Here is an 11633-nt window from a genome sequence, read left to right on the forward strand (position 1 = left end):
CTTATATTCTAATAAATAAGTCAGCGTTTCAAATGATGGTAGATTGTGGAGGCTTTCTGTGTCTGCCGTTCTTGCTCGCTCTCTCGTGCACATGCACCACCGCTCTCGATCATAAAGGAAGAGGTCTTTCTCTTTAACCTTTGTGTGTGTGTGGCTAATTGTGCTAAGTGGAGTAGCTTAATAGAGTGGAAAATAGTCCTCATCATTTTCCCAGAGAGCAAGCAATGACCTTCTCTAAAGCTAACGGCCATCTCCATTCTCTCTCCATCGCTGGTTTTATGATCTGAAATGTCAAACCATTGGGTTCCTCAGAATAATTAAATCAAATAAATTATTGCACCTAGGCAGAACCATCTTGTAGCCTAACCCAATTATGATGCACTGTAAAGCTAATTATTAACCATGATTACAATTAGTCTAATTTGAATAAATGTAGTCATTAGCGGGTTCATCCAAGTCAGTGAGTCTGAACTGTGGGGGATGATGGTCTCTCTCTCGATCTCTCCCACTCGCAGAGAGAGGTGCATGGAGGAAGAGAGTGATGCACATCAACACCCTTTTATCTTCATCCCATTTTTCACCACACACTGACCTTCACAGAATGGCCGACACCCTTCACCTTTCTTGGGTACTTGAGGCATATTGCGAGCTGCTTCCAGGATTTATAGTTGCTGTTCATCCCTTTGCCGTGTCACACAAAACCCACGATAAGCACCACTGAGTGCACTGCAGCTGTTTGTAGTATTTCATTGGTTTGTCTTTTGTTGTGTGAAAGAGATTTTGCTTGTTGTGACCCCCAGATAAATTATAGACCAATCTAACAAAGACCAATCCACTTTAAAAAAAGATGATTTAAAACAGTATTTATATGAATCAAAGACTGTCGGGCCCAGGGCATATATTTATTAATTTGGAGTATTCGTACTATAATTATAAATGCATTTGAAAAGTGCCTTATGATACTGCAGTAAGAGAGCCTGAACAGCAGCTTGTATCCAAATAGTCTCCTGAGTTTATACAGAATAGTTAACAGTAAGAGCGTTCTATAAACATCTGGCTCACAGGCCAGCAATGCCAACAAACAAAACAGAATTATAAGACCCCAAAACTGCTGTGCTGGAATGGATCTGTGCCGAGTTAATACAAAACCCTCATTTACCAACAGTTGCAGCGTACAGCCAAAAAACAAATGCTAAATGCCATACTGATAGTTCATAAATATTGTCCTTTGGTTGCCACTCAGTTCAGTTGCCCTCACGGGGAGGTACCATGACATCCATGTGTCCAGAGCTGCTGTGGTTACAGCGGTTTTTCCTGGAAGATGATCTGAGCGTACACAGTGTCTGGGCTGGAGGCAGTGGGGTCAGGACTGGAGGAGGCCAGGGGCTCTGGCCTTTGTCTGACCAGCTCCAGTTCTGCATATGTCAGACTGTCTTCCTGTGATACTCGAGGCTGGAGGAGGGAGGGAAAGAGTGAGAATACTGAAGGAATTTACTGCAGAGACAAGGTAAAGATATCTTATATCAAAATATATATATAGTGAGCATTTCGGGGAAAAGGCGTGTAGAGGGAGTGTATGCATCCTGTCTGCTTTTAATATTGTTCAGCAAACATTCTTCCACTTTCCATGGGAAACATCCCCATGGTTCTTTTCAGCTGCAGACGGTGTTTACAGGACATCTTGGAACAATAGGAGTCCTGTCCAGCATCCTCAGGTCCTCCTAGTTGCACTCATCCAATCAATATGTCCGTGCAAAAGAAATGCTCACATCTCCGGAGCTTTGTTTCGCTACACAATCACAAGAACGGCATCAGTAGAAAAATACTGATCATCCTTAGTTTGAGTAGTTTTGAGTTGACATTTTTATTGTAGATATAAAACCAACGAAGCACTCTAAATAAATAATTGTTTGAGAAGCAATAAAGCTAAATAGAATTATCAAACTCATAACTGAATGAAGAGACGGCAATAAACTCCTGTAGACAATCGTGCAGTCGTGAGACATATTCCCACTTGCATGTGCCTCAATAACAACTCTGCGCATGAAAAAAACATTTTCAAAATGTGAATAAATACATCTGAACTGTTCTATTAAGTTAATATGATTCATAAAGGATTGTATGGGTGAAGTGGACATTGGTGTTTGTGTGATGGGTGAGAACAAGAAGACTTACAGTGGAGGAACTCCTGAGCTGAGTCTTTAACCTTCGGGGCTTCTGAGGTCTCTTTGCAGCAACAGGCACTGGAAAAAAAGAGACAACCCCAATTTACTCAAAAATAAACAAAGAAAATCCTTCACAACCACTTTTGTATTAAATCTAGTTTATAACAGAAACAGCATCAGTGTTAATTTTACATCAGATTAACTATGCTGTTTTTGTCAGGGAAATTGAATTGTGCTCGATGTATAATTCTCTGCGTTTGTACTTGCTGGTCATTTATTCTATTTTTCTTTGTCCAACAATTGTTTTTTTGGGATACGAGCCCCCCCAATAAATGGGAGGGGCTCAAATGAATATAAGGTTCAATATGTAATATTGCAGCAACTTCCATTGGATCAGCGAGAATATCCTCTACACGAGACTGTACAATACCATTTCGCCGCACTACTTTTGGTCAATCTGCCTTCTCTGTAAAAGCAACACACCAGTGGAACACCCTGCCTGGAGGAGTGAGGAGCTGCAGCTCTATTAGGACTTTTAAATCCAACTTTAAAAAGTCTTTTAAAAACTGCACAACACTGCACACACTGACCTCAATTCTTGTAGTCTTTTCTGACTTGATTTTATTGACACATGTTAATTTTTGATGTGCTATTTGTGTGTAGCGTTGTTTTGGGTGTCTTGTATGTTTTTTGTGGTATATCTCTGTATTATGTCTTTTCCTTTTACTGTGTTGTTGTCTTGTCCTTGTTGATCTGCCAAGGGACTGCAGATGCAAATTAGCTTCAGCTACAATCTGGTACAGTGCATCGAATGGAGACATTTATGTTTAAACTGTACATGGTTCCTTTTAAATAAATAATATATAATTAGGACTTTGATCACTGCATTAGGATACATGTTTACATTTTTGTGAAATACTGGACACCAGGCCGACCATTAAATTAGACATTCTGAAAATGCTCTTTAAACTGCTCATAACTCATGCCCACACTGAGGCCATATTTAACCTGTGACGTGGGGTTACAAGTTTGCTTTATTTTAAAAGGTCACAAGGCAATCAAATTGGGGAGCCACTGAAGGATTACATTTCTCCCAGAGAATACATTGTGCACTTCAAATGTCACTGTACCTTTGGCTGGTATGTGTGGTGGTGGCACCTCGGGGGGGTTAGGTGCTGCTGCTGCTCTTCTGTCAGGTTTCTGTCTTGTGTCTTTCCTTTGGGCTCTTGGGGAGGAACCGGAGGAACTGCTGGAGCTGGTCACAGTCTCTCCTGAGCTGCATGGAGCAGATGAGTTTTAATTACATCAATGATTATTTCGATTACTCTTGTCAATTCTTTTTGCAACAGATCAATTGATGATCTGGCTTGTTTTTTTTTACAGCACTAGTTATAATAGAAAACTGCACCTGCTTTCTGGACACTTCACTAGAAGGTAACTATCTGTGGAGAAAGTAGCAGAAAAAGTCATGTTAATTTAACAGCAAAGTTGTTTTGAATAGGAAAAACGGAAATATAAAGTTATAAATGTAAAGTTACTAACAGAAAACAAATGATGCTTTCACCTTTGAGCCTGTGTCTCCTGTGAAAGTATTGGCAGGTGAGAACCAGAGTGAACAGGACGATGGACAGCAGGCCCAGTGAGCAAATCAGCACAGCACACAAATACACATCTATAAAACAAAAACATGTAGCTCCTTAAAAAAAGCATCGTAACAGCGGCGTTATTTGTCAAAGTAAGACTTGTATGCACTGAAGTAAAACAGAAGAAAAACTAGAGATGAAACAGTACCTGCATATAAACGCCACAGTCCTTCACTGCCACCATCCTCCAAAGTGAAGTGCACTGGAGAGAAATGTCCAAAAGAACGTAAGTAAAAATAGTATGTTGAGGGTAGAAAACTGTACCCAGACTAAATATTTAAATTGCTGTTGTCTGAGGGCACTGTCTCAACACAGCAGACGGCCTCAGTGGTTTCCATAAATATCAAAACTGCAAATGAAGGGAGATTCTGCTGTGGCATCAGCCAAACCCACCACACACACACACACATACACACACACACACACACACACACACACACACACACACACACACACACACACACACAGGCCTGGTTGTATTGCTGTTCTTGGACAGTGTTTGGGGGTTCCCCATTGCTCTGCATTTCCACTCCTTTTGTTGGTTGCTTCACAATCGTTTAATGTTGCAATTGTCTTGTGTGAGCTTACAAGTGTGAAACGGTAAAGAATAAGGAAGTTGTTGTCAGTGTGTGTGTCAATGAATGATGGGTTGTATATAGGTCAGGGGTATTTAGCAAGAGGTTGAGGAGAGAATGAGCAGAGGCTATGTACATAAATTACTTAGTGTCCCCGTAATGGGTTTTTAATATGTCTTTCAAACACAGGTTGATAAACATATTAATAAGAAATGATAAGATATTAACTCTAATTGACTTCTAGCCTGTTTCCAGACCGCTGAACTGCCTGCAGAATTGTCAAATGTGGTCTCGGCAGTCTGAATATCACGTTAATTAATGTCACACAATGGCTTTTGTGTGAGCAAAAAATGGAAAACTGGATCAGATGTTTGATCAGTTTTACAGGCAGAAGATGTATAGAAGCAACACAAGTCGTGTGTTTTTGAAGATACTGCTGTGTTCGATTAGATCTTTATTCACCTAATTATTTCTGAAATATGCATCCAGTCCAAGTTTGATCACAGACATAACAAGGAAACAGGCTTTGTCACAATGCAATGTCATACAAAGGCCCTGCAATATGCTGTTTTTCAAATCCTTAAATGGAATTATTATTTTTTGTCTTGTTAATTTAATGTCATAATTATGGAGGGCCAATCGATGATGATTTTTTTGGACTGCATTAGGCTGTATGGTGTTCCTGTTATATTGTCCACTGTTAACCACAAAATGAGAAGTAATGATCGATCTGTAAACTGTGGTCTAACTTATCTAATGAGGTGACGGGCTACATTTAACAGGCGTCTCTTGACAATGCGAGCGGTTAACAGTTAATGTGTATCTGACCTTTTACACTGTGGTGAACCACATGCCCCAAGTTCACAGGTTGGCTGTCGGGGAGCTATTAAATTACACACGGTCTACAGATGTGTCTACACAAGCTCAAGTTTATACTGCATAGGTTTTCATTTAAAGCCGAAAACCATCAGGCATAGATTTAGGCTCATCTGCTTCCCCCCCCCCCCCCCCCCCCCCATCAGTGCAGCTGTGAAGACACGACGCAGAAAAATGAACCAACCGCTGAAGCCGGCAAGGTTAGAAACCTGAAGAGCAGAGTTAAATAAGTTGTATTCCAACCTCACAGAGAGTCTGCTCATTTTTCCAGTTTAAAAAAGCAGAAATCACTCAACCATTCGTTCTGAAGTTGTGGGAGAGGACGTCTCTAATGCAACTATATCAGTGGAGTGTGGTCTTTGCTCTGAGATCTGCAGAATGACATTTAGAGACGGGGGTTCCCTGGATAACATTACAAGTTAGTTTTCTCTCTGTCCTTACAATATCAGCTCTCTGGTTCTGTGGTCAATGCATGTCGGAGATGCCTGAGGTTGTGTGGCTTCCTTAGTGGGACACTGTCCTGAATATAGGGCAGGGCGTTGTCAGATGGTTCTCTCCGACTCAAACCACTACAGGCTTTTCTGGCGTAAAACAAGTCAAAGGTAAAGTGTGCAACGGTGTCAGGTGAAGGCACACTTATAGCACGGTATAGCAGCATCTTTGATATCTATTGAACCCCTTTATCCAAGTGCATCACACTGCGACAGATGGCCTTCCCATCAATCCAGTTAAATCAGAGGAAGGATCGTGCAGTGTAAAGAAATATATATTACAGCATGTGATTTGAATTAGTTCTTAACCTGATTTATTCATCTTGTTTATTACATATTGGCACTAAATAATTTCCACTGCGACTGAATTCTCCGGTAAATTTTCTCCTGAGGCTCGCATGAAAATAAACCCGGAATGCTGACGTCATGTAATGCAGAGTTTTTGAACAAAGCCAGCTCAGCAGCACTCTACCTTCTACTCCTCACACTCGTACACAGAGAGTGATATTGTTGAGGGTGGTTTGGCTGCGTGAGCTCATTGTTTTGAGATGGAAATGCCAGAGGATTGGGGTCACACTCAGACACACGTACAGCACAAAGCGCAGCTAGAGTCAGAAAATACACGCAACACATTTCTATTTGGTCCTGTCCTTTTCATAAAAACTGTTGCTTTTCCTTTATGCGGTTATTTCCATTGCCAGATAGCATGGACAGCATGTCTCAGCTGAGTGTGTGGGGCTGTAAGGGAGCTCGTTGGAAAGGAATATTCCATGGAAAGTATTGTCCGATTATGGTAATAACCCCAGAAGTCCCCTTTGGGTTTGATTCTCTTTTGTCAGTGATCAGGGTTGCACAACGGTATAAAAAAAGAAATAAATGTAAAATACTTTTTTAATTTATTGTCGGCCAAATGGTGTACAACACAATGCACACTTTTTCTGTTTTGCCAGATGGTCATGAGAGATAGATTTGTTTTTTCTTTACTCGCCGAAGCTAAGATTTAATTAAATATTAAATTGATGTTGAATAAATTCCCTTGCATTTGATCTGACAAAAGGCTAAAGAGTGAATGCAATCTGACCCCCTTATCTGCTTTGTGTCACTCTCTGATTCACTCTCTGGCTTGCCCTCCATCAAGAGATACCACCGAGGAAGGGGTCTTAACCCCCCCCCACCCCAAAAGGACTTTCACCTCATTATCATCCAGAACGGGGCCCTGGCCCTTTCAATAGACAATGTGACATGGAGTGCATAGTGTGTTAGAGGTCACCATTACCTGTCAGCTGTGTGGTGCTGGTACCATTGGATGAGGCTCTCCATGTGTTTCTATGTTTGCGAATCTCTTGAACCCTGCAGGAGTAGAAACCCTGGTCCATCCCTGCTGTCACGTTGAGAATCCGCAACCGGTACAACTCTCCCTCCGTTTCCTCATACAGACGGAACTTTAACTGGGGGAAACGACGGGTGTAGTTCCCGTACAGCTTCATTTTCTTCATGCCCATCTTCACGATCAGAAACTGAGAGGCCTCGAGTGCAGGAGGAGAGGGGGATGGAGAGGAGGGAGGGGGCACGAGCGTGGGAGCAGCAAGAGGAGAAAAGAACCAGCGTAGGATGAGGACGCTGCCGCTCCTCTTTCTCTGAGCCACCAGGCAGGAGAGTGTCACGTTGTCTCTCTCTGTTACCGTGACAACAGGCCCAGGGGTCACCGTCACATTCAGGCCATGACACACCTCTGTTGAATAAAAGACAGTTTACATATTTATATATTGTTTTGTTGTATTTATATATTGTTTTGTTATAATTATATAAAAATAATATATTTATTTATATTTTGTTTTTGCATACTCTATTGAATGTGTTCTTTGTTGATATGTGTGCTTGTTGTATTGTGTATGGTAAATCATTATTTGTGTTATGACCAGACCAAACTATAAAACAAGCTTTCCAAGCATGAGGAAACTCACAATACTGTGATCTGGTAGCTTGTGTGACCCCTCCCTGCTAGTTAAATTAGTAATTAACTGGAGTTGCTAATGAGCCTCACAAGGGAAAAGTCAGAATTCATTTTTGCAAGATGTTTGATTTCCTGCCAATTAAACATAATTGTAGTATTTAGATGAAGTATGTTTATATGCACACCCACAGTGGCTGCTTGGGTTTCTGGTTTTCAGAGCTCTCACTATCACTGGTTTTACTCATGACATTCCGTCACTGGACGGGAATTCAGTCTGTAACAGCTAGAAAGTGTTCGAGGACTGAGAGTCAGAAAACTAAAACACACTTTGTGTGCCCCTTCACTTCCCTTGAGGTACTTTCATTCTACCGCCAGCTGGGTCAGGTCTGTCTAGAAGAGACATGAAGTCTGGACACAATATGTGTAAGCAGACAGGCAAAGAGAATCTACAGGTGGGAAACATTAGTCTTCAGTGGGGTACAGCACGAAAGAGGCAAAGAGAAACACGACACGATAACAGGGACCATCTGGGCTGCCTTGCTGGTTTGTTTTTTGTTTGTAGCTGTGTTGGTTAGGGAATCTCCCTCAGGGTACACTGTGTAATGTGACAACAAAAGCATCAAGAGGGACTCAAACCAAACACAAAACGTAACATAATGAAAAGATTATAAGGCAGGAGATATGAGGTGTAAGTCCACTTCATGGCCGTTTATAGAATGAAAATGATACTGAGCTTTTCACTGATCACAGGGAACAAACTTGCTTAACTCCACAACTGGTTTGCTTTTAAACAAAGCCATGTTCGGCCCGTTTGCAAAAGAACCTTCTGTTGTGTCAATATTGTTGCCAACAATTATTGCACATAAAACTTTTAGTTGTTGTAGAGACACGGACGATTAGGATGTGTCTTTTCTAATGTTTGACATTATCTTTATGCTACAAAGTAAACTCAAAATGTATGGTTGCACAGTGGTGCATGCTAGATGATAGATTAAGTTACTACTTCAGACACATTCACTTACTTTCTTTCTTGCCTGCTTGCTCGCTTTCTGACTGGTTACTGCTGTAAACAAGGTAAACTTACCTGTGACCAGAGCCTTAGTCAGGACAAGGACCACTATAGAGAAGTACATTTTCCACAATCAGCGAATCCATAAACCCAGACAACTGCACAGCCCTTACACAAGCAGCTACATTCAAAACAGAGCCTGACTGGACAACCCACCAGAGCCCTCACGCACTATAACTCTTCTCCTCTTTTCTGTGTAATATGAAACAGTAAATGCTCTGTTCCCACTTAGAAACTCCCACTCACTCTCCCAGTACTCTCTCTCCCTCCCTCTCTCTCTCTTTTCTCTGTGTGGCCTGCAAAACGTAGGAAATGTCATTTCCTGTGTTCCTGTGAAGTGTCTTGCACTGCTGCCCCAAACCCCAGAATTCTAAAGCGATTGGTCAAGTCTCGTGGTTTGTGTGCGTGCATGCGCCTGTCACATTGTGTGTCATTTTGTAAAAACGTATACAGTAAAGCGCTGAACATGCTGCATTTCCGTCGCCCAAGTTAATGTTCATGCATGTGAGCTTTGTGTTTGTGTCATGCGTGCATGTGTGCATCTATGCATGTGGATATGTGCGTGTGTGCTGGGACCTCTCCCTGTCTGGCTGCTGGACAGAGTGGCATGGGCTTGTCTCTGGCTGTGGTCGTCAGCCTGTCCCAGTGGTATGAAGCCTGCTGCTTTATTGGGCAGGCTGAACTGCTGAGGCAGGGCTTCTGCTGGCGCTTCGAGCTCTGCCAAAGCCAAATGGAATTGCACAACAGATTTAACCCTTCAGGTTGTACTGTCTTATGAAGCATGGATTCTGTGGGAAATGAACTGGCTGGGTTGATGAGGTGGTTTCATCTTTTTTTGATCTTGACAAAATCTTTTGTTTTGAAAAAAACATTTTTATTTTATATACAGCCAAGCCGTTGCACACGTTTTCATTGAGTAAACATGCCAAAATGATTTATTTTGTCTTCTTAACTACCTCCTTTACTTGGGGTTTCCCTCAAGTTTTCCTTTCCATAAGTCTTAAGTTCAAGTCTTGCTCCAGTGGACGAGTCGCTCTTTTCTGCCCTGCAGTGGTCAAAGCAGGTTACTGCTTCTCAGGGGATCAACAATACTTTGAATCTGGGGAGCGTATGCAGGAATTCTCAACACAGCCGTGTACATTTAATCCGAGTTGGTGAATCAAGGCAAATCAAAGAAAATACATTTTCATACGATTATTTCCCTCATTGGATCCCATAGGTATGCTAGGCAAAGACACAAATGTCATGAACAAAATGTTATTTCCTCTTTTTGTGTTAGCTAACTCTCTAAGGAGATATTATTGTACTCTGTCAATAACACTTTGTAATTGCCTTATGCATATTTTTTTTTTAATGCACTAAAAAGACTCATTCAGACCCTGGGTACATTTCAAGAAAACAGGATGGCAGTGGTAGTAATATTATATTGTTATTACAGCCCTCTGACTAGTAAAATGAAATCAACATGTAGAAGCAATCTTTTATATTTCCTTTTTGTTTATTTATAACCTTTACAATGTGAGTTTGAAAGACAGTCATTGTGGTGAGAAATTATTTGGTTGAATGAAGTGTGTTTTTATTGCCTGAATTAGTACAAGTCACTCTACTGTTTCACAGCACCGCAGAAACATTCTCACAAACCTTTAAAAATGGACTACTGTATGAAATGAAACCTTAAAAACAGCAATAATCACATCACCATCAATATTTTTTACTTTGACACAGTGGTTGAATACACAAACTATTCTGTACACCATCTGGCGATATTTGATTGACGCGGTGGGTTTGACAATATTTCATGCATCACAAACTGGCAGAAGTAGGCTTTCTCCAGTGAGACAACAAGAATAAAAGCTCAAGCAAACCTGCCTATGTTCATAGCAGAAACCAATGTTTCTTCAAATTACTAAACACTATTGACACACTGTTGCTGTTTCATGTATGATAACAGACTTCTAGGTTTAGGAGGCAACAGGATACTGATCATTCTGTCTACACAAGAAACATATCTTAGCTTCTCACATTCAAACGTCAAATGGAATGGTGAACTTCTCTGTAACACAATAAATAGCTCAACTGTGATTCTCCAAAATCAACCGCAGCAGTTTAACAGCATGTCATGGGGACTTTTTGAAAACTACAAACCTAAAACATACTGAGACTATTTTCACTTGAAAAGTCATTTACAAATATTTAAATATCATCCCTCCGTTGCTTCGGGTATCCTTATTTGATCAAATACCTTATTTACTTAGCCCCTTAAAGTAAAAGCTTCCAGTGTTCTCACCAGTCAGACATCTCCATAAAGTCGTCCAGTTCACACATGGTTATTATATCTCGGGGCTGACATTGTGAGTGGGCTGAGTTATCATTTTCACAAATTGAGCTTCCTGCAAGCTGGCTGTTTGGGTCACTCCCTGGGAGCCACTCATTTGGTCCATGTGTGTTATAAACTGTGTTATATGGTTTGTCTTTGTCATTAACTGTGTCCATGTATGGAGTCTTCTCTGGACTGTAGCGATGCCCTTCAGATTTCCGTCCCATTTCATGGGCTGGATATCCGTAGCCGTGGCTCTCCCCGACAGGCTGTTGGTCCTGGTGGAGAGTCAGTGGGGCTGATGACCCACAGGGCACAGAGGTGATAGTTTGAGGTTGGTAGTCTTGGGGATAACCATGGTTGCCTTGGTAAAGCCCACAGGACTTGCTAGCTGGAGAGGCCTGGGGCTGCTGTTGAAACTTGACTTGCATTTGGGGTTGGAGCTGAGGTTGTGGGTATGTCTGCTGGGGCTGGGCTCGGGCGGTGTTCTGGCCAGACTGGCGCACATTTAGCTGGACATACTTTCCTGTCTCTGGGTCAAAA

At 41.6% G+C, this 11633-nt stretch overlaps 1 protein-coding gene across 1 annotated transcript; it reads right to left on the minus strand.

Moving 5' to 3' along the window:
- Nucleotides 1-784: 784 nt before the first annotated feature.
- On the minus strand, nt 785-9465 carry vstm4a (V-set and transmembrane domain containing 4a). Its single transcript, XM_079280908.1, has 8 exons — nt 8789-9465; nt 7027-7482; nt 3957-4010; nt 3730-3837; nt 3574-3607; nt 3296-3441; nt 2176-2243; nt 785-1452 (listed from the first exon to the last, which is right to left on the minus strand). The coding sequence occupies exons 1-8, from the start codon at nt 8835-8837 to the stop codon at nt 1300-1302; spliced, it is 1068 nt and encodes a 355-aa protein (XP_079137034.1). The 5' UTR covers nt 8838-9465; the 3' UTR covers nt 785-1299.
- Between the last annotated feature and the right edge of the window lie 2168 nt (nt 9466-11633).

This window comes from Melanostigma gelatinosum (assembly GCF_949748355.1).
Source record: "Melanostigma gelatinosum genome assembly, chromosome: 12".
Classification (NCBI taxonomy): domain Eukaryota; kingdom Metazoa; phylum Chordata; class Actinopteri; order Perciformes; family Zoarcidae; genus Melanostigma; species Melanostigma gelatinosum.